Raw genomic sequence first — 26,893 nt, forward strand, 5'->3', positions numbered from 1 at the left:
ACTTGAAACTCGAGCCGGTCCCCCCCCCTCCACCACCACCACCCGCCCTGGCCGGCGCGGGGTGAGCTCTGGTCAACCTTCCCGCGGACAGTCACGACGTGGGCAAGAGTTTGTACGGTCAACAAGTGGATGTATCATGATTCAAGAAAGCAGGGGTGGCAATATAACTTGAGTGCGCTTAGTGACTGCTAAGAGGCTGCAGCGAGTGAGCAACGTTCTATGGACGTTCGTTGGCAGAGCTTGAGAAACTGAGCAACTACTGGGTTACAAGGGCCTCGTTAACACCCGGGATGACAAACACGCGTCTTTAGGTGAGCGGCATATACTCATTCAAACATAGCACTCGAATGAAGGAATGATAATGGGACCGATATGCAGTCATCACCGCAGTAGCAGGTGCACTGCTGTGTAAATGAACTCGTCAATGTGCAACGTTTACAATGGAACATGCGAGTCGTGAATTCACCCTGCTAATGCACGCGCGTGTTAACATATTCGAAACCAAAATAGAGGATTTAAGTTACCCGCATTTCTGATGAGACCCAGAAGGCAGCAACCATGAGAGAGTTTGCGTGCTTAACAAATGCCGTTTAACATAAGTCTGTAAGGCCAATAGGCAGGTAAACATTTATTTTTTACGTACAGCTACAGACTCAAGGCCGCGACGCAATAGTGCCCCGGACTTGAAATCCAAAAATGACCAGTTAGATTCCATCTCCCTCCCCCGCCGCTGTCCACACAGCAGGACAAGCGAGTTCACCAGTGACTCGGTCGGCAGGTCACGTGGGGTGGGGTCAAGTGTGGGCACTCCCACCTCTTCCAAGATAGAAGAGTAGACCAAAGTACCCCTACAGGGGCTCCTCCAGAGCTCCCTCTCGTGGAGGCCTTCTGCCATGAGTGGCATGAGCAGGCAATTACAGGGCTGCACCTTTACCAACCTTTCACATGAATTTATTAAGTAAATTTACTACCCACAATTGTCCGCTACAGCGCTCCGTATCGGTACTGATGTACTGCACTAATGGTTTAAGAACAAGAATTACAGTTTGTGGTGCATTCACAAGAAGATGATGAAGCAATGGATTAACAGCGGTTCTGTAAGTTATATTATTTTTCTATTTGTGAAAAAATGGGGACAATTATTTTGAGGCAACGGGGAGTGTACATTGTGAATCTGAACAATGCCCGCATTGTGCAGGGTTTTGCGAAAATAAACAAAATAAATAAATAACGTGAGCCACATTTAGGCAGAACAAGTTTAACAATTACACGTCAGGCTTTAAAAAGCACCACGAATGAAAGCTGAACCACAGCTATGCCAACACTGGAGTCTCCATAGAAGGGTTATTGTTCGTGCAAAAGGCCGAATACGATTAAAATGCCTCGGATTTTTATTACATTGCAGTTTTGCGGGTTCAAAGCAACAATCCACATCCTGGGTGATGTCCTTGGAACGTTCAAGAAACGGAGAGTTCCAGTTGAAAGCTGTATCTGCATCAATGGCTACTCGTGCCCAAGTGACCACATCCCGAACATGTCTAGTTGAGCGGCGGCGAATTAAATCGCACTTTCGCTATACGAACCCGGCCACCTGAGTCCAATTCCCAGCCATGGCGATCGCCATTTGTGGCGCGTCACGTGTGAACCAGTCGCTGCTCCACCTTCATTAACCCACTCGAACCAACTTGGTGAGGTCTGGTCAAACAACCCCCATGACTGACGTGGCATGAGAACGCCTGAATCCAGAAAATGATTGATACAGGCAAATAACTTAACTTATGATAACAGGCAGTATTTAAATACATTAATGAGCTCGGGTTTTACAAACCAAAAACACGTATTGCACAAACTTTGATCAGCTTCGTGTCCCAGGCAATCTGACAAGTAGTTCAAGCTTCATTAATGCAACCTATCTCCTTTGTCACATTACTGCAATAACATTGTGTTAGAACTGGGACTAGCATCTCTGCAGTGATTGTATGGCAAGCTTAGCCACACATTTAAACAGTGGTGGTTGGTCTGTATGGGGCATTGGGGTATTATCCCAAACAAATACATATTTTTTTTATATATTAACAATAATTATCTTTCTGAATGCATGCATCTTGTTATTGTAAAAAAGTAGTAAACAGCATTTCAATCTTTTAAAAAAGCTAGTGGCTAAATTAAATCATCTGTGTCTCTGTGTTGTCTCTCTCTGCTTGTGTGTCTGTCTGCGTGTCTCCGTGTCTATGTTTTGTCTCTCTCTCAAATTTAGCAATCTTTGGAAGAACGCAATCAACCAGGTGGGGTGTTGACTGTTGTGTTGGCTAACTCTCTGTGTTGTATTGCATTATATTTCTAAGTTTACTAGGTTTGTTTTCTCACTCGTTTGTACCTGATGATGGTTACTTGTGTTGCAATCGAAACGTCGTATTCTATTATTATTTAATTTTATTTCTTTCTACGTGACTTTACCGAAAGAACCAAAGAGTAATTCCTGCAGTCACGAAAGCTTCGAATCTAGTTTGACATATGACGATCTATTAAAAACGCAAATGAAACATGGGCACTTGGTTCCACAGTCTCTGGTGAGATGCTAATGTCACCTCTAGTAAACAACAAGCTGCCGCCTGACGTTCCAGGTCCATTTTCATAGGGACAGCACTATACAAAATGGCCTCCTCTCCTTCCAGACTCGGGACAGCACGAGACACACAGCCTAACCCATTCTCGTTTGAATTAACCTATTGAATTAACGTACGTGTACATCATCAAAAAAACTAAAATAAAATAACTTTATCGCTCTGTCTTCAAGTCAGAAGATGTACCGAGGCTCTCACAAGGTCATGTGGGAGGGAGTGTAGCACAGTTTGGCACCAGCTATCATAAAAATGCATACGTGTCGCTACGGTTCTCTGCTGTGAGTACAATGTCTTACAAAACAACGGCGCTAAGCCTCTATAAATACAATTAATGCGAACGAAGTATGGGAAAGGGTTAAGTTACGTAACTACACAATACGAGCTACATATTTATTTTTTTAAATAATATTTTCCAGAAATAGCTGACAAGGACTTCTCAGTCATGAATTTGCAGGGCCCACTCCAGCCACGGCTTTTGTCCCTTGTTGCTCGTGTCGCCGCTGCGCGGGAGGTAAACACACTTCCGGACGCAAATGCAACCATAATGGTCCGCGACGGCCTTAAACAACCACAGGTCGGGCAGACAACGCGCATGATGCGTGGAGCTTGGAGTGTGGTGCGTGGAGTGTGTCCTGTACAGGTTGACCCATGGGGCCACATCCGGGAACAAAACACAACGTACAGTTTTACTCGAGTCCTTATTGGGACAGGCGCTCGCCACGATCAATGCGCTCGGCCCCTCTCAAACCTAAATGTTTGCCATGGACGTCACCGCACTGTAATAAAGCGCAAATATTTTTCTTTGTTCAAGGTCAGAAAAAACCCTGGAAGAGTCAGCAGGGCTCACAAAGTCCTAACGTGGCTACAACAAATAGATGAACCGAGGCCACGAGCACTGAATTGCAATCCGAATGCAAACAATGTCTGAAATGTGTTGAACATCGTGTTCTGATCTCTGCGAGAGATTGACTTCAGGACACATAATTGTTTTTCTCACGATCTCAAACTGCTGGTGTGATGTCAGCATTGACGAAGCTCAAGATAGGTTCGTAAACTCATCGCTGGCTCCAAAGATTGATTTAAGCCCGGGTCTATCCAGGTCGGGGACCTGGAAATATTTCTTCATACGGCACACCACATCCAGTATGCTTCTCACTATGGCAGTGGCTATTACTCGCTGTGTCACTCACTCCGGTCTACACAGTGATACAATTAAGCCACGATTGCCTTTTATCCCACCAACTGACAGCTCGATTTGAGCGTTTTTATGAATGGGAATGTCTGTCTGATGAGTTTTTCAGTATCTGCAGGAAGTGTTAGAATTGGTTTCTGGGCATATGTATAGAAGTTAATCTCTGTAAGTTTGGAAGTGTGCGTGTGCGCACTCTTACTTTTTCCCCAGGCCACTTGGAACTCGTTGATGTACTGCTCCATGACGTCCGGCTCGGCCTTCGACCTCGGCCCAATGTCGCAACGGCCGACGCATCGCACACGGATTGCTGCAGCGACGCACAAACACCATCATCAGCAACATCAACAACATCAGCGTCATTACCCGCGCCAAGCGTCGTGACACACGCCCTGTGATTCAGGACCTTGTGACCAATTTATTAGGCGATGCTGCCGAGTTTGCAGTGGTGCACAAGCACTATTAACAACAACACAACTCACATTAATCAATAACACTGCCTCTACAAAAGCGTAGGTTAGGTGACGTTTCAGACAATTACTCTTCTACACATCACAGGGCTGGTTAGTGGCTCGTGCAGGCATTGAATAATTGCATGCGTGAGACAACTACCAACATAGCAACAGCGGTGGAGATGTCATGCAGGAGGCAGTACAGAAAATAGACTGCTGATCTATCGGCATTTCTGAGGCCTACAAGTCTATATATATAATTGTACAGTACTGCACTATAATTCTGCTGCATTCATCTGTGCTTGCAGCATTCTGATGTATTTTATTTGCCAGTATTGTATACCAGGTACAAAGAATTCACAATTCATTTATTGGAATAGTAGTGACAATGGATATGGGATTTGGTTTGTGTTAAAATTATCCTCAGATTATTAACCATTATTTATGTTGCGTTCACAAGTCCTGTTATTCCGCAGGGCAAAACGCACATCAGCAGGACATGTCAGTTGCAGTTTTTGCACCTTCTTACTGTGGAGGAAGAGCAACAATGACATCAAATGTTCGTGCGAAACTGGGGAAGTTGTCCCTCCGCAACCGTGAAAAATACTTGGGGCTAATTCAGAGTGTGAGGACCCTGCAAGTGTTTTGATAGTTTCCAGTTTCAAGTGTGTTTGTCTAACCAGGTGAGAACTCAAGGAACCAGGAGAAGTCTCATTTAGCAAGACTGACCCAGGTCAACAAAATGACATAAAACAAAGAAAATCAGGTAGAGCAATGAAGCAAATATGAATCAGGGTAAGAACAACTGTGTATCCCGCACCTCCAAGAGCATTCAATTTTATCTGTTAAAGGTTTGATTCAGTGGTATTAATTAAAGGGTTTGTTCAGGGAAAGGGTTACTTTATGAAAATCGCTACAAGGCCCTGTGCGAACGGTACGCTATGAAATCAAGTTGCAGTTCACAATGTGGCCGTGTGGATTTTTGGTTATATCGTTGACAAGAATAAGAAACTACTCACTCATATGGATTAACATAATGCTTTTGAGTGGCGTTATGGTTTGGAGCGAGGGAGAAGCCAGATTGCTGAAGCTGTAATATATAATCGGTGGAAAACCTCTGATGTGTTACAGGCCACAAATAAATGGATAATACTAATATAACACAATACAAGACCATCCACGCCCCGCCAGTGGTTCCACGTGCACTGATACATCGCGAGGGTTGAACCCAAAGAGTTCACCGAGCCTTTGTGTGAGCCAGATGTGGGACGGTACGTGTCACATTGGAGACTCACAATGAAACACTCATTGCTGAACCAGTACAGGTTAATTAATTGTGAAAGTACTCTATTGTACTGTCATTAATACTGGCAAGTGTTTTAACTGGACCTCATCCATGCACGTTGCAGTATAGTCCTTCCTAATGTGAATGTTCGAGTAACATGCTAACGTTCAACTAACGTTGGCATGTGGTTTTAACCGTCGCACCAATAGTCTGTTCACTGGGGTGGAATCAACATGATGTTACTGTTGTGTGCATGTACATACATACACACACGAGTGTACAACAACAACAATCGCCATTCGCCACGAAGTGGCGGCGACATCACCACGGCGCTTGTGCCAGGCTATGTCCACATTAAGGCCAAGTGAAGTGTCGAATGCCCGCTGGCAGGAGGTCACGGGGCAGACCCACGTGCCATGGGTCGACCGACTGAGACGACTGGCCGATGCACCACCTGTGCCCCCTATTGAGTTAACTTGCTGTGTTTTAGCCGTCCGGCGCTCTGCTCGTTGTTGTGAGCGTCACTCCTCTGCCCTCCGTTGGTTGTTGGAGGGCGACTGCCTCCAACTGCCCAGCAGTGTCCTTCACGAACCTCCTCCACAGAGGCCGATCTTGACACCGCTGGTACCAGTCATCGACAAGTCCACTGAGCTCCACGTCCTCCTGTACCACATCACTCCATCTCTTCTCTAGCCCGTGCCGCACCCGTCTAGCCCCCTCGATCTGGCCGAACAAAAGCTGTTTAGGCATGCGGTGGCTGGGCATGCGGGCTACACGACCCAGCCACACGAGTGTGCATGTACATACACACACGAGTGTGCGTGCAGTTCTATCTGCGTAATGTTCTTGCGCAATGCATCTCGTGTCTAAACGCCGTGTATATTATGTAAGTAAACGTGAACACAAGTGTGGAATGTAACCACCCATACAAAGTGTACATATGAAAAAAAACGCTTCCATTAATCTCTTGCAGAACAATATTATTTTAAACTTCCAGAATAAACTACGATACAGGACTACAGCGGAATACAATCTTGTACTGCGTGCAAATGTGATGCTAAGTAAAACTATACTTGACAGTACACATACTGCATGTAGTACGCTACTGCAAGAATAATAATTATGAAATGAGATTTTATTGTGGCTAGTTGGCATACGCCCATGTGGCAAACCGGGTACTCCAGTTTCCTCCCCGAGGGAAAACCATCTTCTTCTTAAATATATATAAAAGGCAAGTTGTGTTTATGTGCGTCTGTTCAAAATGTTTAGCGTACTTCCCGACATGCAACAAACTTGAAATTTGCCATGTGGGTACTTTCTAGACTGTACGCCATGCAAATTTTATTTTTAAATACACTTGCTATTTTTGGGAAGAGGAGCTCAATAATGCCATTGATTTTTTGCACGGCAAGTGAGCTGTGACGTCACATCTGTCACGTGACCCGCGCATGTGGAAGCGTAACGTATTGTAGTGTAGTGGTTAGCGCTACGCTGCGCTACGATCCTGGCGACCCAAGTTCGATTCCCGCTCACGGCCAACACCGGTGACGATTATTTTAACCGCTCCTGGGCCTCCCCTAGGTCGACTCAGCCTCGAACGAGTAACTGCTGTGGTGTGTGTAGTAAAGCTCGTTTTAAATATGAAATACATTGCAATGGTCTCGGTGAAACTTTCTACGCCCGTGCAGACTGTGTTCATGGGCTATCTCACCGTTTAAGTAATCAATGACTGCTGCTTGAATTTCACTTCATCAGATAACACGCAAAAAGCGGGTTTGAAAAGAGATTCACCTTTGCAATTCCCCACGTCAGGGTTGCGATTTCGGCATGGAAAATGCGGAAGGAGGGTTCAATTTTTCCCGCATTTCTGCTAATGTCAACCGCAAACGGTGGAAAGACTACTCCTGTGACCGCGCGCTTTTAACAACACGTTAATGCGTTCTATTGGAAAGGATATATGCAAGGCCCAACATCACGCAGGGCTTTGAGCTACTGATTGCAATGAATATATGATTTCCGCATTTCCGCACAAGAACCACATACTTTATTCAAATGCAGAGCCGTGATTACGAGCAAATGTACTTTATTCAAAGGCAGAGCGTGACTACGAGCAAATGTACTTTCTCTTCTTCGCATTCTTCCAGCGCTTCATGTTGTCTTCGGCATCAAAGTTGCTGAGTTTTGGTCCGTCGCGGGCGCAAACCATAAGCGCGTTCAACTGCTTGCACGTGAGGAGCGACCGCTCCTCGGTCTTGATGTTGTTTTGCAGAGAGAAGGCCCTCTCGCAGTCGACAGACCCGTGCTCTCGTCGCAGCTGATCGAGAAGAACTTGGCCTCGCGCATCTCGTGCACGGTCTTCTCCAAGATGGACGTGCTGCAGATCTCCACCATGTCGACTGCGCTGTCGCGCGAGCAGTATGAGCCGTAGGTGCCGCTGGCAGTGGAGAAGGCCTGCTTGCCCGCATACGAGTTGATGCTGGTCTGCACGAGGCCGCAGATGTGCTCCATCATCGAGTAGGGCAGACTGTGCTTGGCAATGAAGTAGCCGCACCGCAGCGCGTGCGAATGCCAGAGCGTGTAGTCGGCGGCGCCCGACTCGCCGGCCGCCGCGCCCATGCTCTTCTGCTCCTGCTCGCCGCTGCGCTGGAAGGCCAACTCCAAGGCCGACTTCGCTCGGAGCGTCTCGGCGGCCTTGAGGTGGCCGATGCTGTCGCCGTGGTCGACGATGCGGTCGAGGGCAACAAAGGTATATCCTTTGTTGCCCTTGTGGAAGATGCACGACCTCGGCCCGGCGGCAGAGCACGTGGTGCAGAAGAAGGCGCTTTTCTCCTCGTCGTACATGAGCCACAGGCGGCCGAGGAACCAGCGCTCGAGGACGATAGGCTTGCTCTTGGTGGTGGGGGTGCTGCTCATTTTTGAATCTGTGTGTGATGTTATGAGCTATTATCGTTAGCAGTAAAGTGTATTTATTTGCAGGAGGTATAGAGTAGCTACGGCAGAGGCAAGTGGGTAGACGCGAGATATGTGCGCCAACCGCGCGAGTACGGCACCGGTATAGGCGGGAATCGAAGTCACGATTTGCGGAAGTCTTCCCAGGAATCACCGCAAATTGCGGAAATTTGTGCGGAAGAGGGTCACAGAAACTACCGCGAAATGCGGTCGAAAACAGCATGTTTGCGGAAATTGGTGCGCAAATCGCAACCCTGCCCCACGTGTGCTGTTCCCAAGGGCTTGGTGACGTCTTCGGCATCGTCTGCCATGCGTCACGCTGGGTGTGGCTTGTAGGGGTTTCCAGCTTTCGCAAGGTAGCCACCATTTAAATAGTGCGCAAGTTGACTACAGTACAAGATGGCAAGAGAAGGGATGGGGGGTCGGGTAGTGACTCAGGTGGAGGGAGCGAGGTGGAGGCTGCGATAGTGGAGGCATTTAGGACGTTAGGTGGTGCTGGTAGGGGTAGCGGAAGAGGAAGGGAAAAGGTGAGAGAAAAGAGATGGGACTTGAGGGCAGTGCAAAAAGATGCAAGCGAGGGAGAGAGGAGCGAAAGCGATATTTGGCGCATATAAGGAAATGAGAGGAGAGAGATAAGGGGGTCCATGCAAAGCTTTTAAAACTAAGGTGAGTCATTTAAAGAAGCAGCGGTGATAGATAGGAAGCCAGTGAAGTTGTAGGAGAGGGGAGCAATGGGTAGTGAATGGGAGGTTAAAGACGGCGGTGCATGCAGCCGAGTTTTGAATTTGTTGTAGAGGGGCAAGGGCATAGGCAGGGAGACCGACCAGGAGCGAGTTGCAATAATCCAGACGAGTGAAGGCGAGGGCGTGCACGAGAAGTTTGACAGCGGTGATGGTGATAAGGTTGAGAATTTTCCTGATATCAAAAAGATGGAAATGGCACGTGCGAGTGGTGTTCGCAATGTGGGAAGTGAAGGAAAATGAGGAATCAAACGTGACACGAAGAATTTGAACGGAAGCGATCAGAGTTAGACTGAGCAGAAGGAAAGATATGGAGGGGTTAGGAGGAGGGGAGCCGGAAGTGGGAAAGTAGAGCACGGTGGTTTTAGAAGGGTGAAGGGAACGGACATTGTGTCATCCATGTTTGGATGGCCATTAGGCAGGATGACATGTGTTCGGAAAGGTCGGCGTAAAATCCTTGAAAGGAAAAGAAGATTTTAGTGTCGTCGGCAAATGGGTGAGACGAGAGATTGAAATAAGAGAGGATGGGCTCGAGGGGGGATGTGTGGAGGGAGAACAGGAGAGGACCCAGTAGAGAACCCTGGTGGGTGCCAGCCGTGGCAGGGGAGGGAGAACCACGGTTAAAAGAGACAGAGGATGAACGGGAAATGAGGTAAGAGCGGAGCCAATGAAGTGGGATACCACAGATACCGAGGTTAGACAGAGTGGATAAGAAGATGGGGTGATCAAGGGTGTTAAAAGCCGCAGACAGGTCGAGTGTAATGAGGACAGATGAAAGGCCCGAGTGATGTGAGTTAGCCAAGTGGCTGTGCACATGGAGGGGAGCGGTTTCGGTGGAATGGAGCGGACGGAAACCAGACTGGTGGAGGGGACAGAGACAGTGAGAAGAGACGTAGGACTTGATGACCTAATTGTTGTCGATTAATCAACTTGGTGACCTAATCGTCCCAGCTGTACACATATTTCACAGTCTCCCTTTCAGTACAGTGCTGTTATGTAAGCAATTACAGTACAGTTAACCACATCATGGTACAGAACTGTTAAAATCTATTGCGATTGCAGCATTACTGTCGTGTACGGTGAAGTCCTCCATATGTAGCGAGTTCCACAAGTTAAGCAACATCCCAGTCAAGATTTCAAAATCCAATTAAAACATTTGGGGAATCATTTTGAATATATTTATAATACAGTTTTAGAAGCTATCACTTATTTATGGAATAAGTCGATGATCTGTCACGTACATGAAATAGGATGCATCACTACCTACCATACCAGTGTGGATGAAATAGTGGCAAATTCGGCTGGGTTCTCCAATACCACGGTAATTTATAACCTCTCCTTCATAAAGTTGAAAAAAATCCTATCTGGGCCTCTAATTGGATGATATACAATACACTTCCTAAGTAAAACGCAACTTCATGATTTTACTTATGATTATCCACGTTTAAAGTGTCCAGAATGTACATTCAAAATAATGTAACTGCCCACGAGTAATTATTGATGTACCGTTCTATAATACAGTACAGTAATGATATTTAATATTTCTGTTCGTAGTCAGCATATATCATTTCTATATGAAGATGTTTTTCCTTTCTTTCTGCTTCCCACGCTGAATGTTTGTACCATAAACTTGTATTCTTATATTTGGTACCTTAGGGCAGTACTGAAATGACATCTGGGTCTGAATGGCCCAAAAAAGCCAGAGAGGAAGGAACAGAAGAGCACCACAGAAACGACGATGGAAGATACATCCCAGCGGTCATTAGACCGTATCGGGTCAGGGAGGTCAGAGATGAAGAGACACGGAAGACAGCGAGAGCGGTACCCATCTCAGAGTAGCTGAGAGAAATGCCACTCGGATGATTCAGACGTAAAGTGAGGAAACCCACACAGCAAGGCTATGATCCGTGGAAGCACCAGAGGCAGAAACCGAGCGGCGTGCCTTGGTGTTTTTAAGTGACGAAGCAGGTTATGAAGGCCTGTGGAGTGGATGTGGATGGCCCAGGACAGGATTGAGTGCAAAGGAATAGGAAGCCAGACCCCCATGCGAGTGGGAAACATGGCAGCAGGTTTTCATCCCAGATCTTCCTCGCAAGAGATTTTGTCTCAATGAGCATTCATAAAAAAGCTCATTATGACAATTGCAGTATTATTTATTAACATTTATATAAATACCCTATTGATTTGTGGGCCTCTTCTCAACAGGTGATTCGCACATTGAGTGATGGTCCCATACCTTACAGAGATGAGTGTAAAACGATGTAAATGTTTGTTAACATTTGTGGGAAACGTGTAGAGGCTGTGAAATCAAATGTCCTTTTCTCTCTATCTCCATATAACAGTGTTGTGGTGGGTTATCTAGAGATGGACGACTATAGTGCTATACATTGATTCTATGTTGAATGGCAGTGGCATCAACAAACTATGCAGATATTTTGGGCACCAAACAACTAAGGAAGCCCGGATTCATACAAAGGATATGGGTGCACCAAGTATCGGCTGGAATGTTCATGAGCATACTTAGATATCGTGAGACCTCCTTTGCCAGTACCAAAATATGAGAATAGGTTTTCCCCTTTTTTCAGTCAAGAAAACAGGTGTTAGGATGTTAAAACACCAAACTTAAACCTTTTATAAGGAATCATGTCTGCATTAACCACAATTCTTGTGGTCAGAATGCAAACAAAAAACATACTCTGATAATATATGCATTGTCTTTGAAAGTGATTGGTCCACGAGACAGCTTTCTTTCGAGCCTAGTCTCAAACGGTGTTAGACCAGAGGACGCCAAAAGGCGTGCATCACAAAGACAATGCACTGTCAGAGTATTGAGAGCTCGGGGTGAGCACCTACATCATGGGACCTCCTTTTCCAGTACCTACATATGAAAATAGGTTTTCCCCTTTTTTTCTGGCAACAAAACAGCTGTGTTAAGATAATAATAGGGGTTTTCCCTTTTTTTCTGGCAACAAAACTGAAACCTTTTTACAAGAAATCATGTCTGCATTAACCACAATACTTGTGGTCCGAATGCAAACAAAAAACATACTCTGATAATATATGCGTTGTCCTTGAAACTGATTGGTCCACACCAGACAGCTTTCTTTTGAGCCTAGTCTCAAATGATGCGAGAGCAGAGGACGCCAAAAGGCGTACAGCTTAAAGACAAGCACGACCGGAGGTACCATGATGTAGGTGCTCACCCCGAGCCCTCATTACTCTGACAGTGCATTGTCTTTGTGATGCACGCCTTTTGGCGTCCTCTGGTCTAACACCGTTTGAGACTAGGCTCGAAAGAAAGCTGTCTCTGGTGTGGGCCAATAGTTTCAACGACAATGCATATATTAGCAGAGTATGTTTTTTGCATTCTGACCACAAGTATTGTGGTTAATGCAGACATTATTCCTTGTAAAAGGTTTCAGTTTGGTGTTTTAACATCTTAACACCTGTTTTGTTGCCAGATAAAAGGGGAAACCCTATTCTCATAATTAGATAATTAACGTAAAAGGCAATGAAGCTCTATTATCCACAGCATGTCCACAACGCCGCTTCTTTCACTTCACTGCATCATCACCACCATCACTTTGACTTCCCTGCGTCCCTTACCATCTCACGCCGTATATATCGCATCTCTGCCGTCACGTTAGTGGGAGGTGGTGCATTCAAAGGGGATGTGACCCCCCCCCCCCCTTCTGAAAGGTAAATCTGCTTCGGGGCCCCCCAAAGAGGCTACGAACAGCCCCCCCCCCCCCCCCCCCGTGGTCGGGGGCACCTGGCAACACCTGCGAGTTGCAGTTCCCTTTGTCTGCCACAAGGCTTTGGCAAAATGGCAGTGCGGAAATGAACACAAAGGGCTCAAAACATGACGCAAAATAACCCCCTTTAAATGCGCAACCTCGCGAAAGTCAGGAACCCGAGGCGACACCGACCACGATCATCCTTAGCAGGCGAGAAGCCTCGTGGGCCACGTGGACTCAGAGTTGTGGCGGCAGAGCGCCCAGGCAAGGCCTTCCTTCACCTGTGCCGCCTTACCTGTTGTTTACATTTCGCAGTCATTTAAGAAACGTAGTAACTTGTAACCACCACGTACGCACGAATACGGCTCTCTTCCACAACCGCCCTTTAAATGTCTAAACTATCGCGACGTTCAACAGCGTTGCGTGTACTGTATATACCGTGACAGCTGCTACACCACCACCACCACAAACAAAGCACAAGTCTCGTGTATCCCCCCTCCTTTGCGCCAGGTCACGGAATAAATCCGCAAAATCATTCATTCCACAATCACCCAGCACCCCCTACCCCTCTTGTCCTCTTACCCTTGAAGGGGACGGCAGCCGTGACGTGGACTTTAATAACTCCTTCCACGACGTCGCCCGGTCTGTACGACAATTTGTTGCCTTTGAAGAGCACTAAGAGATCCTCCATGGTAGCGAGCGCGCCGCGTGGGTGTGTGGACGTGTGCGATTGTTTCTGTCGAGGTTGCCTTCACCAATGTTAGACCCCCACCTCCGTTCTCTTAAAGGCACCAGGGGCTTTGCTGCTGCTGCGGGGGGGAGGCTATTTTAGGGGAGAGGCGTTGGAATTACACACCGTGTGTGTTTGTTGCAGGGCTGTGGTCGTTATGAGTCACATTTGTCAGGGTATATTTAGTTTTACACATAGTGTAGGCGACCCAGCCAGCAATCCTGGCCGTGGCATCTCGCTCAAACATTGGTGCGTGTGAATGTGTCTTTGCTCTCTCGTTGGGATGTGTTGGATTTGGCTGAGTTTCTGGCTTCTGTCCACACGGTTGAGCAATCATTTGTGGCCAGGTCGCTTCCTGAAAAGAGCGGCATAGCTCAGTGGGCATTACTTGGGAAAAATAAAACTTAGTTTGGTTAATAGCTGTCCCTTATGATTGTTCTGTGAACACGTGCATTGGGCTGGTGTGATTCAGACGAGGTAGAGTGGCATGATGGACACTCCTCTCGACATTCAGTTAAATATTTTCCTGCTGGTCACTACATCCATCATCTCCTGGCCAAACAACAACCAGGAGCTGCTGTCCGGGTCTGAACTAGGGAATGTTTTTCTCCGTCCTCACCCCCCTACTTCATCCGTCAGCCGAGCTGGAGGCGGTGAAGGGGGGAGATTAAACAATTATTATTTCCTGCGGCACATAACTTATATATTATACAACACTGCCTTAAATATAAATAAGGGCCTTACCTGATAAAATGTAAATGTATCTTAAAGGCAACAATATGGCCAATGGTATTTCATAGCACGTAAATAGTGAAACCAGAGAGATAGCGCCGATATTAAGAGTTGGAGAGCGCAATCAACACCATGGAACCTGATGAGGATTCAATGTAAAAACAAATGCTGATGGATAACCATGAACTATTCACTGCTGGATGAAGGCTTCTGCATCGTAGATTTGACTCACGGTCCTGAAATGCCGCAGTCGCACTTCTGGACATAAGTTGATCTCATCGCTCCATCTCTGCAGTGTGCGCGTTCCGGTCTCTAGCTCATCTCATACACTGGTCCATGATGTGCCCGAGCGAAAACCCCACTTTCATTGACAGTCAATATGATGTCTCTACATTGATTTTCTCATCCATTTGAGTTTCCCTCTTATGGCTGCCACGATATAATGTTTTCATGATACAATATCACATGGTACGACATCACGACTATCGCGATATCTGTTTCTCGTTACTTTGTCGTTGGTTTTGGCATTTTTATCAAACAATTGTTATAGCTTGCTTTCATTCCCGTGCAAATAATGATTAGAGCAGGACTCCAAACATCCGTGCTACAATAATCCCTGTACGCGTGGTTTGTGGCTTTCCTCGAAATTCGGGGAAGTCTCAGATTTCTGGATGAACAACAGAAGCTGGAACGTCCTCTAGTGATGTCACACACAATCTCGCCACCGCGGAGTGCCACCCTGGTGAGATGGTAACTCCCTCGTCTGGCATGCAGGAGGTCGTGGGTTCCATCCCAAGCCTGACACCTGCTTCATATTTGGAGTTTGCGTGTCTCTCTCCCCGTGGACGTGTGGTGTTTTTCTCCGGGTCCTCCGCTTTTCCCCTCCACGTTTAGAATCAACATCACGTGTTTATCTTCTTGGTTCTTTCGGTAAAGTCACGTAGAAGGGAAGTAACAAAATAATAAAAAATAAGAAAAAATAAAACATTTTTTTTATTATTTTGTTACTTCCCTTCTACGTGACTTTACCGAAAGAACCAAGAAGATGAATCCCTGCAGTCACGAAAGCTTTAAATCACGTGTTTAGATAATTTGGCTGCTTTACATTTCCACACGACGAGAAGCCACTTGGGTGAGCTATCATTTGTGACCAGGTCGCTTCTGAAAAAAGAGCTACGAGGCTCAGTGGACCTTATCTGGTAAAATAATAAAAATTGTAGTTGAGTCATCCGCGGCGCACCCACACCGAGCTGGTGCAAAGTAAAGCGACGTGAATCACGGGACGAACCTCCGCTGATGACGGGATCGACTCTATATGTCTCCCCGCCCCATATCACCCCGGGTTATTGGAGTCCTGCTGTACTTCAACGATCTTCAACCGCAGTTCACTCAGCATAAGCCTGACATAAGCATTTCTAATCTTTACAATCTACAATGCCCATTGCGCACATTGCTATGAGTTACACAATTGCTGGCGTCACATACTGTCATCGCCATGGTGCGCCTATTGCTACAAAAATATTTAACAAAGCGATAATTTATTGGAAAATAGCTATTCACTTAAAACCTTCATTGCTTAGTTTTGTTATGGCATACAAATCTTGTCAGTGAATAACATAAGAAAAGAAATGACCAAAAATAATTATTCCACACGTCCCACTTCTCCATGCTTCTTTGTGCACTTCTCAGATTGTATTCGATGTTGTTGATCAATGTCGATGATTCTGATACATTTGTCATCGCGGCTGAGATCAGCTACGTAGAATTGGACCAGAATGTGGCTCCGTAGAGCTTCCAGCGATGGGAGCGTGAGTTTAAATTCTGGGCAGTCAACTTCATCCCATTCATATCCAACCTAAGGTTGTGAAATTTAGTAATTACGAAATTAATAGCAGCCAAATGCAGTACTCTAAACGCACGTTTCTAAATGTGGAGCTAAAAACTGGAGGACCCAGAGAAAAAATAAAAATATACAGGCGTCAGGATTGGGATCTAACCCACAACCTCCTACATACCAGGCGAGGTAGTTAACGTCTCTCCACCGCTGTGCCCCTAATGAACGTGCATATGTTCTCCAATCAACGCCGCTCTCATTTCTCTGCTATGGGATTTTTTGGTCAATTATAGATACGAACGATTGCTGCCAATAGACCGGCTTGTGGGTATCCACCGTGTCCATGTGGGGTCTCAAACATCCGCGAAGTTCCCAGAGGCAGCCTTGAGACAACAGCAAAGCATCGGTGATTGTACTCGACTGATGAGTCCTATTATGAACAAAACCTCGTCTGCAGCTGTCTCTTTGTCGCGCCGCTTGCATTTCGGTTGGTCACGTACGTTTATTGATGGTGATATGAGCCACGACGAACATATTGCAGTTCTTCAGGAAATAGTGGTTGTGCGACATGTTTAAGGCGGAGAGCTCTTTGTTTTCCAGTCTGCGTTGTTTCTGTTGTAGGTTTCCCATCATTTTCCGATTATAATCATTCCTCTTTCTGTAATTCAATGCAAGCGTCTCCCCACGTGGCCTCTTTGCCCTCTCTTCAGCTCCGTTTGATGTCCTTTGTCAGGGCTCTTGGTTCAGATCCGTTGGCCACAGGAGGCAGTGGAAAGAAGTTGACTGCAGTCGTTTTTAGTGTATCACACACGCGTCTGATCTACTAAACTTGACGTCTTTGTGTGAATTCCTTGGTATACCACTTAGTGGGAACTTAACCAGAAGTATATAAACTGACCCCGTCATAGGAATGTAGACACTTGCGAGTTTTACCTCGGATTAAATACAATTCAGTTTGTTATTCACTTCCCAAGCGCCGATGGGTGAGGTGCATTGGTTTGCGCACTGCGCTATGAACGCAGCGACATGAGTTGGATTCCGGGCCGATACTAACATCAGTGTTCAAGTGAAAAAATCCTCGGCTTCTCCCTCCACGAACCCGCACTGTGACCAGCGTGGTTACAATGACAAAGATCCCCCGTGTAGGCTTAACAGGCTGTTGGGGCAAGTGCTGTTAGCGAGCAGCATCTATGAAGGCCGGCACGGCACAAGAGGGGGGTGGGTGGCCAGCACCACGTCGGCCGTCTTTGTCTCCCGAGTGACAATGTTTACACACCGCACCGGGTACTCATTTGAGGCTCAGTCGACCTAGGGGAGGCCCACGAACGGTTCAGATAATCGTCACTGGTGGTGGCCGTGAGCGGGAATCGAACCTGGATCACCGTGTCCGCGCTAAGCACCACACTACCGCTCCCCGCTGACGTATGGTGACACAACCAGCTTGACACACACTGCGTGGGGAGGCCTTCATCCAGCAGCGGATTGACAACGAACTAAAGCTACTGTGAGCTACTGCAGCAACCCACAAGCGTCACCCTCGTCAAACGCATTGATCGTCAACATGTGTCTACCAAGCCGTCTTCACGATAGCCATCAACCCTGCCTGTGATGATGCCTCTGGCCTGACTGGGTGCCATCCGTGGAGGAGGCCACTTTAAAGCACAAAGATGGGAAGTCCCGCGCCTTGCCACAATTACCACCCACGGCGCTTCTCCAGTTAATCGCCTTGCTCACTGCGTCACAACCACGTGGCCGCGTATGTTCATACCACTTGTATTACATATTAAAAGTAACTCAACGCATTCGTCAATAACATCGTGGCGTTATGAAAATATATAATAGGCGACGTTTCAGGTAATATCCCTTCTTCATAGGATATGCCGCTGAGCAGACTGGTTCTATGAAAAAGGACCATTGCCCAAAACGTCGCCGATTATATATTTGTGTATGAATGTAATCTTGATTTGAAGCTTTCGTGACTGCAGGAATCCATCCTCTTTGATTCTTTCGGTAAAGTCACGTTTTATTTCTACCTACATGACTTTACCGAAAGAACCAAAGAGTATGAATATAATGTCTACAGCGTTATGGACGAACGTTTTGGGTTTGTGGCGTTATTTGTGCACCCACGGGCAAACCAGCGGCAGCACCGCCGCTTGATTTGTTCAGCAGGCGAGGTAGGAACCGGACTGAGCGTTGCTGAGCAGAAACTTGGGTATAAACGTCGAATGAATAAATCAACTCCCGTCCATTACCTCCACGCAAACTTTGAGCCCCCTCCCGTTTCCCGTTGGCCTCATTCATTTACTGCTTTGAATAGATGCCCTCACCTGAAGGCCCTCTTTGTCATGGGGGAAAACCCCACTCCATTCATCCTCATTAGCATTTCTATGAGCTCCTTTCTCAAGCGCAAGCCATTTGTGTGCTTTGAGTGAGGTCCAATTACCGCAGCCTTGTGACGCAACAAAAATCACGCGGTATTTGAAACCACAGCCGCCACCAGCACCGACCATCGTTTTTATTTCCGTAAGAAGGAATGTGAATTTGATCACGAGCTGAGATCAGGGCAGACAAGACGGTCCGGTTCACCCGAGGACGCTCCCGGATTGTTGGGAAGCCGGTCTGGTTGTCACTCACACAAACCCCAAAGAGAGCAGCTGACCTCGCCAGCTGAGCAGGCAGGAGCCTGGAGATTGTTTGGATGGGCGGCCACTGATGCATCCCACAACAGGTGCCGTAGATTGCAGTGGGGCAATGTTGTCAGTCTCGGGGCAGTGTATCAACAATCCATTGTTGTACCGAATTATGCTGTGACGTCTATGCTCACCCAACCCGTACTGACCAGAATGGTGAAGTATGGTCAGATGACCCCCGCAACTCGCACAAGTGAATTGATGAAAAGGGCTGTCCATGTACACGACGGCGATCATGTTTGTCTGTAATTCAACAGTTTAACTGTGGGGTTGATGGATCACGCAGAGATGGAGACACTGGGTGAGACACCCACCAGAATGGTAATGAGGTATATGGAGGAGATATTGCAGCAAGTCGGTGTATTATATAGTATCGATTATCAGTGTGCAGACGCATCTTCTTCTTCCTAGCGTTGTTCCCGCTGTGGCGCAGGGTCCGCTTTTCGGCATTGTCTTCTCCATTTGGCTCGGTCCAGGGCATCTTCAGGGGATGCGTTGACCGTCTTCATGTCTTCCTTTATTCGGTCCATCCAGTGTGCAGACGCATCGATGCGTTGAATAACATTGATTTTCTTTGTATTTTCCCCACTCCTGCTGTCTGTCACGTAACGAGATGAAGATTATATTCGAATCTGTCATGGAGCAGTGCAACCCTCCATGTTAGACAATGGCCCACAGAAGTGTATATCGGAGAGCTAGCTCTGAGATTCCTCCATGTCACCTCTTGTGCACACATTAGGGGGCACAACTTCACCGCCGCCACCGAAAGTAATGTTCGCATGACAGTGGAAGCAATATTCAGCTTTATTCTCAGAGACAGAATTTAACAAAATTAAGTGCAGAACTAAATTTTCTGTCCTTGTTTTTGTGTGTGCGCAATCATGACTGATTGCTAAGCTGTGACTATCAAGTGACTGCTTATTCCCAGGCGACTGACACCCGGATTTGAATCCAGAATTTCAGTGGTGCGAGGTGAGCGCCCCGACCTTTGAACCACGCAGCCTCCTCAGTCGAGATCAGAGGTCGGCATCCTGCGGCTCTTTTGGCTTCCCCTTTGCGGGCAGCCGTTTTTATTTAAACTTAAATCTTAAATACTTAATTTTACGTCAAGATAATTTTTGAAATATGTCAGGGAATGGGTTACTATGTAATGTCAAAGTGATGACACAAATGTGCAGTCAAACTCTATTGTTAAAGAATAACTTAGGAGGGAAAAGGCTTAATCGATGCAATTTATTCCATCACCTATTTTGTTTATAATTGCTGTGTTTGTGTATAGTAGGTTTGCGTGCGATGCGGATCTCGAACTATTTTGGCCAAAGACAGAAACAACGCCATGCCGACTCTGGTGCCAGAGAGAGACTCAAGACGCACAGCTCCACCCTTGTGACAGGAGCTGGCGTTAACTGCCATAGTGACTCCAGTTACGTCACTACACACGTTTGCCACTGGAGTGAATAAGAGTGGACAAACGAGAGAAGAAGAGAAGGTAAACAATACAAACAAGACGGTAAATGAGGCAAAAAAAACACATTAACTATTGAATACATTTCGGCCCTGAATTGCGAAAATTCATTGAATCGCCAGGGTTGGGGAGTGGAGCGTTGAATCCTTGCTCCCTGATTTGCTGTGAATATAAACTGCACGTTGAATACATACTGCACGTTGAATATAAACTGCACGTTGAATACATACTGCACGTTGAATACATACTGCACGTTGAATATACGTTTTCTTTGTGATGCTACATGGTCATTGATGGCACGTGATGAGTGTCTCCCCCACCCTGCTCTTTGTGCTGCCAACGTAGCAGCAGCAGCACCACCGAATGTTGTCTTTGCTGTGTAGTCTGCTCTGGGTGACATTCTCACGTGCGTGCGAGTTTTCTCTGGCCACACCGGGAATTTCCCATGGGGAAAATACTCGAAAGGAATTTCCCAAAGTGCCTCGGCAGGTCTCTTCTCAAAAGATGTGTCCATTGATAGTGAAGCTTTGTTAAATGAGCAAAGTAGGGTGTCTGCGTTATAATCTTTTCACGATACGATATGGTATCAGAATTCACGATACTACGATTATCGCAATATCAGTTTCCCAGAGGTGTATAGATTTGTCATTGCATTTCACATTGTGTTATTGTATTATATTCTTTGGGTCTTTCGCTAAAGCCACGTAGATAGCAAAAAACATATCACGACGTTTCGATCGCAACACAAGCAATCGTCATCAGCTAAGAAATAGCGGGAGAGCTGCTGAGGCAGGCTGTTGTCAAGGTTTGAGACGTCGTGATATATTTTTTTTTCTATCGACGTGGCTTTACCGAAAGACCCAAAGAATATGAATTCCTGCAGTCACAAAACTTTAAGTCAAGATTTATTGTATTATGCTTGTGCTTTGCTGTACTTCCAGTATGAATAGAGATTCAAAATAGCTATGTATTTAATGATTGAGCTTGTAATTTTATACCTTTTTTGTCAGGATATTATTTATGTATTTTTTAAAACTTCTTTCGCACCGTATGTAGCCAACCATGGTAATCGGATGTGCAGATTGATATATCATAACATATTTTGGGGAAATATCGCAACAACGGATGGTACAATTATATTATCGTGGTGAAAGCTGTTATGTTTTATCTCCATTTTACACATCGGTCCCAGGTAGCAACTACTGGTCCTTTGTAACAATCACTTTCTGGCCCAGCATTTCACTCACGCTGCAGAGCTGGTAACAATTATTGGGACATGAAGATACTCTACAACTGCAATTTATATTTTAACTTCACCACTTCTTACCCTAATCTCAACCCCCCGCCCCCATTGCCAGCGTAAAGCACCTTCAGAATGTATGAAAGGCGCGCCACGGTGGCTAGGAGATGTTAACTACCTCGCCTGGTCTACAGGAGGTCGTCGGTTCGATCCTGACCTCTGACGCCTGCTGCTGTATATTTGGAGTTTGCGTGTGTCTCTCTGAGTTAATTTTTCGAGTAATTGTTGGCTACAATTTTCCACATGATATACGCTATCATTTGTGGCCACGTCATTTCTGAAAAAGAGTTATATTTCTCAGTGGGTCTTGCCTGGTAAAATAAAAAAATTGTTTAGTTTAAATGAGCTGTGATTATAATTGTTATCAGCATGGTGATTGTGGGGGCTTGGGTGCCAATAATAACGTGATTTTATGAGTTTTTTTTTCTCTGTCATTTATTTTTCAGGGATTTTAACAGTGAATCTTCATCCAATCATGTTCTACTTATGTATAACGTATGCACAATGAACCCAGCTGCCAGAGTTTGAATCCTGGGCACGGCTCACATCAATTCAGCCACGTTATGGTAAAACGTCTCCTACGATAGACAGTAGGCCAGTGGCATATTGATATGATCGTCATGATCAGCCATGCGGTATCCACTGGTGGATGAAGTCCTTCCAAAGTCATCACCATTTCTCACAATCCATCGCTCAACGCCCTTCCCGACCACACTGCACAGTGGCGTGATGTTAACTACCTCGCCTGGTATGCAGGAGGTCGCGGCTTTGATCCCAACCCTCACGCCTGCTGCTGCTGTACATTTTGGAGTTTGCGTCTCTCTGTCCCCGTGGTCGTGTGTCTTTTTTTCCTCCGGGTCCTCCGGTTTTTCCCTCCACATTTAGAAACATGCAATTAGATTATTTGGCTGCTATACATTTTCACGCGATAATCCACTTCCCTGATCTATCATTTGTGCCCAGATCGCTTCTAAAAAAGAAGCTAATAGCTCAGTGGGCTTTTTTCTGGTAAAATAAAAGTAGATTTGGATGGTATATATGTCCAGGGATTGCTTCCCTTTCCTATACTTTGCACTCCTGTCGTGTGTGTGTATTGTTTGTTGGACATCTGCGACAAAGAGCTACATAGCTCATCGCATTCCTCTAGCAGTCTAAATACATATTCAGATTCTGATTCCCTCCGTTAGCCGCCAAATCCCAACCACCAGCCATCATCCCTTCTCGTCACGTGTCCTGCCCAAGCACACATACTTTTCTTAACAGTCAAGATTATATCTGTAGACCTGCTCTGGTTATCTAATCCATGTGTAGATTGATAAAGGGCTTACATTATTTACTCAGTAATGATGGGCCGTTTACCTATCAAGCAGCACAGTGTGCTTAAAGCAGCATAATGTCCCTAACAAGAGAGTATGTTACATCTGCAAGAGCGTTCCTCTTCATTGAAACCCATTGTTAATCGTCAGTCATTTCAATGCAGTGGGTCTTTTTCAAGACAAAGGCTTTTGCGTTTCCACCCCCTGGGGTAATTATTTTCAGGAGTTAAGAACTTTGAGATTCATAAGCAAAGAGTGTCGTCACCAAAGGCTGTGGGGATAGAAGCGAGTGCACGTTTGTAACCATGAGGTCGTTCAGAATATCAAGAGACTATAACTGTCGATTGAATACAGTCGCCTGAAATTAATCCTCAAAATTGTCTCTGAGAAAGGTAAAATGATTTCCCTTGTGTCTGCTTTTGACCTTATTTTAAAATAAAAAAAATGAACACGCCTTCCTTTCCCCACGATGTGCACATTCGTCACTGGGGTTGTATCGCACCTCCGATCAGCACGTTCAACATACATACAGACACGCGATTGCATTTGGCCGCTCTGTAACCCCAGCGCGTGCTGTATTCCTCATTTCGGCTGCAACGGATGACGACCAACACTTGGGGCTTTCTCTGTTGCAGAGCGCTGATCAGCAACCACGACTCACAGCCCCGGTGGTGGCCACGTGGGCCACGGCTCGCTCGCCACGTTGTCTGTGAAGCACTTTTGTATTTAGGACATTTGCGAGTGCGCCCCGGGGAACACTCGTGCATACTCCATGCCCCAAAGTGGTGTGCTTTAAAACGGGACCCAATAGTGACATAAAAAAACAACGATCACCTCTCACCCCCAATGATAATTGAGGGGTGAGAGGTGACCAATGATAATTGGGGGTGAGAGGTGCAGCTGGCGGATGACTTGGGGCAATCGCCACCCCATGTCTTGAGACATAGGATGTGGACAGTATTATCCGCTTCTGTCGTATAGCTGCTGATGTAGATGCAGAGCATCTACATTTCACATTCAGGTGATACACTCCGCTGCTGCTGCTGACGCAGCAATGCATCGTTATACGTTGTACTGCGGTCTGTTCTGGATAACCACAGTCGCACCACTACTGGAGAGTTTTTTTATTTTCCTTTTGTGCATCAGGCATCCATAACATATATTTTTTTAAGTTGGAGACAGTGGCAGTTGTGTTTTTGGTTGTGGTTGACTCTCAACTAAGATAGAATATATCTCAATAAAAAAAATTAAGCTGCTAATTCCTATTAATTTTAAGCTGAACTTGAATAAAAATTCAATCTTGATTTGAAAATTCAATCTTTTAATTAAAATTCTGATGAAATTTGGCTCATGGAAATTATGCGTCACCAAAGAAATCGAGGAATGTTCATACACTCGCCCATGGGGTTGCATCAGCGGCAATGGTGTCATCGTGAACGTTCCAGGCCCCGAGCTGCACCAGCAGCTGCCTCGCGTGGTGGGTTTCTTACCCTTTGCACATCTGTGGTGTGACCAGTGACGTCGGACACGGCTCTACCAAGTCACCACCGGGACGTGGGGCAACTCTGCATTAAAATAGCCCTGAGTCCCAGGTTTACTGGCTCTGCTTAGATAAAAAAAAAACTACAGTCCACACAAAGCGTGTTTGTCAAAGCATCTTTGCCGCAGAAATAAATTGGCTCAATCTCCCCAAAACACACTGATTCAGAGGACGCCGAGGGTAACGATTTTAAACAAGGCCACTATTCATCTTCTTGGTTCTTTCGGTAAAGTCACGTAGAAGGGAAGTAATAAAATAATAAAAATAAAACATAATAAAATAATTCTCACGACGTTTCGGCCATAACGCAAGCAGCCGTCCTCAGGTGAAGAATGAAACACCACCAAGCTTGGAGCGTATATTTAAGCTGGGTTGGAGGGGGGGAGGTGGGAAGAAGAGCGCCTAGACAAAATAATTTGCATATCAAGAGGAATTTAGCATATGGAAAATGCGTAGGAGGTGGCCGGGGGGGTTTCAAATTAATATTATGCCCGTGCATTATGCAGGATTAGCAGCAGGCCACTATTATGAAATAACTTTGCCTCTCTTGGGATGTCAATGTGTCACCATCGCAGCCAACGAATCTACCACACCTCTCCATTCCTTACTTTTGATCGATGCCCACGGTTAAAAATGTGCGCTTCCCTTCCAGTGCCTGCTGCGCAAGTCTCCCACGGTCTTTACCCTTTGGTCTCTAACCTGCCACTTCAGTGCCGGTCTCAGTGACCTGCCCTCCTCCACACCGCACACACGCCCCACCGGTCGCAATTTCTTAATCACGACGGACAAGATTTTCACTGTTTTAACAAGAATTTCCCGCCATGAAATGCCCACACACGTGTGTATGTTGCACTGCTTTCGCACCCTACGGAGCCAACCGTGCTAATACACAGCAGAATCCCGGATAACCTGAGTTTGATTTGGGGAGGGGGGGATATCGCCTCCCCATAATCCACAGAGATGTGACGTCGACGAGGCGTGTGGTGGACTAGAGGAGGATTTCGCTGCGCAACTCCAAAAATCCACGAAACGTTTCCAGACTATCGGGTTGAGGGTGTCCGGTGCGGCTCCATTAATTTGCGATAAATTCACCGCTGGAGGTGCCCATTTTTCTAATGACCCAAATGGAGCAGTAACATAAAGAGCCCATTTTAAAAGTGATTTGCTTTTTTTAGACAAATTTCTTGACTGATATCAAGTCTACAAAAATGTAAAATCATTTAGGACTCGGCAGATGACATCAACACGGCTCGTGTTGCTTTGTAAATTAGCCGGCAACTTCTGTGAAGTTTTTATTTAAGTGCTGCGCATTGCAAAAAGGTCGCCAGCTTCTTGCAACGTGCAGGCAACGTCTTTAAAGCGCTGTGCATTGCAAAGACAAATTACAATATGAAGACTCCACCGGCTTGCGGTGTACGGGAGCAATTAGCCACGACTGAAATAGATCCAGGAAATCTTTGTTTCACAGATTTCAGGACCAATGGTACTCGTGCATTACGGAAAGAGTTGCGAACTGTGGGCAGTGGGAGAATTTCGGGGATTTGTGGATTCTGCTGTACTCGAGCAGGACATTAACACATGCCTTGAACACCCCTGTACTTTTACAATTGAATTGGCATCTCTACCCTTTCAAAGTGGCTCTATTTAGTCAAAACCCACGCTTCCTAATATATCTCATCACTACAAAGCCTTGTATTATGCACATTACCCAGCCCTCAATTGCCTCACATTTGATCACTTCCTACCAACAAGCAGGTCTTGTTGTAATGGTAAATGTCCTCTTTCTCCAATTTTTGCCAATAGGGTTGCCGTCGCTGCATCCCGGCAGAGGTTTGCTGGCGTAATTTTGGCCAGAACCGGTAGCCACTCAGTGGGAGTGAATTTCAGATCTGGACGTCCAATTTCTGTGGGCACTTAATGCCCAGACCCACGCGCAAGACTCGGCGCTGGAGCACGCCGAGCGCGGTTGTTTTGGTGGCGGCTCCCCACGTTGTATCACCCAGTTTGCGTAACAGAGCCCCTCTGCATTGTTTTCCACACACCTTTTCGATGTGCTTTTTGATGGCGAGGCTTCTGTCTCGTGTTATGCTCTAGTAGTTGGGATATGGGTCACTTTTGACGGGTTACCATAGACTGTCACTTACAACTGGGCCAAAAAAGCTGCGGGCTTTTTTGGCTTTGGTGGCCAGAAAAGCGCCAGCAATCTCTTCCCTGGAGTATGGACGGGAGATTGTGGAGCTTGTTGGTCGGCTCCTGAAGGTTGCAGAGAGATCTTTGCGCACAACTTGTTTGTGTTGTTGCTTGTTC

The 26,893-nt window shown here is 46.2% G+C and overlaps 1 protein-coding gene across 1 annotated transcript in view; it reads right to left on the reverse strand.

The window, feature by feature from the left end:
• Positions 1 to 13,730, reverse strand: part of LOC133354697 (arrestin domain-containing protein 1-like) — a 113,020-nt gene extending 99,290 nt beyond the window's left edge. The window contains exons 1-2 of the mRNA XM_061571749.1: positions 13,559 to 13,730; positions 4,016 to 4,123 (exon numbers count right to left, since the gene is read on the reverse strand). Of these exons, the coding sequence (XP_061427733.1) occupies positions 4,016 to 4,123; positions 13,559 to 13,667 (217 nt within the window). The 5' untranslated portion in view covers positions 13,668 to 13,730. The remainder of the gene's footprint in view (positions 1 to 4,015; positions 4,124 to 13,558) is intronic.
• Positions 13,731 to 26,893: the final 13,163 nt, after the last annotated feature.

The sequence above is a fragment of the Lethenteron reissneri genome, chromosome 48, assembly GCF_015708825.2.
Source record: "Lethenteron reissneri isolate LAM-NWPU_2019-01 chromosome 48, ASM1570882v1, whole genome shotgun sequence".
Taxonomy (NCBI): Eukaryota; Metazoa; Chordata; class Hyperoartia; order Petromyzontiformes; family Petromyzontidae; genus Lethenteron; species Lethenteron reissneri.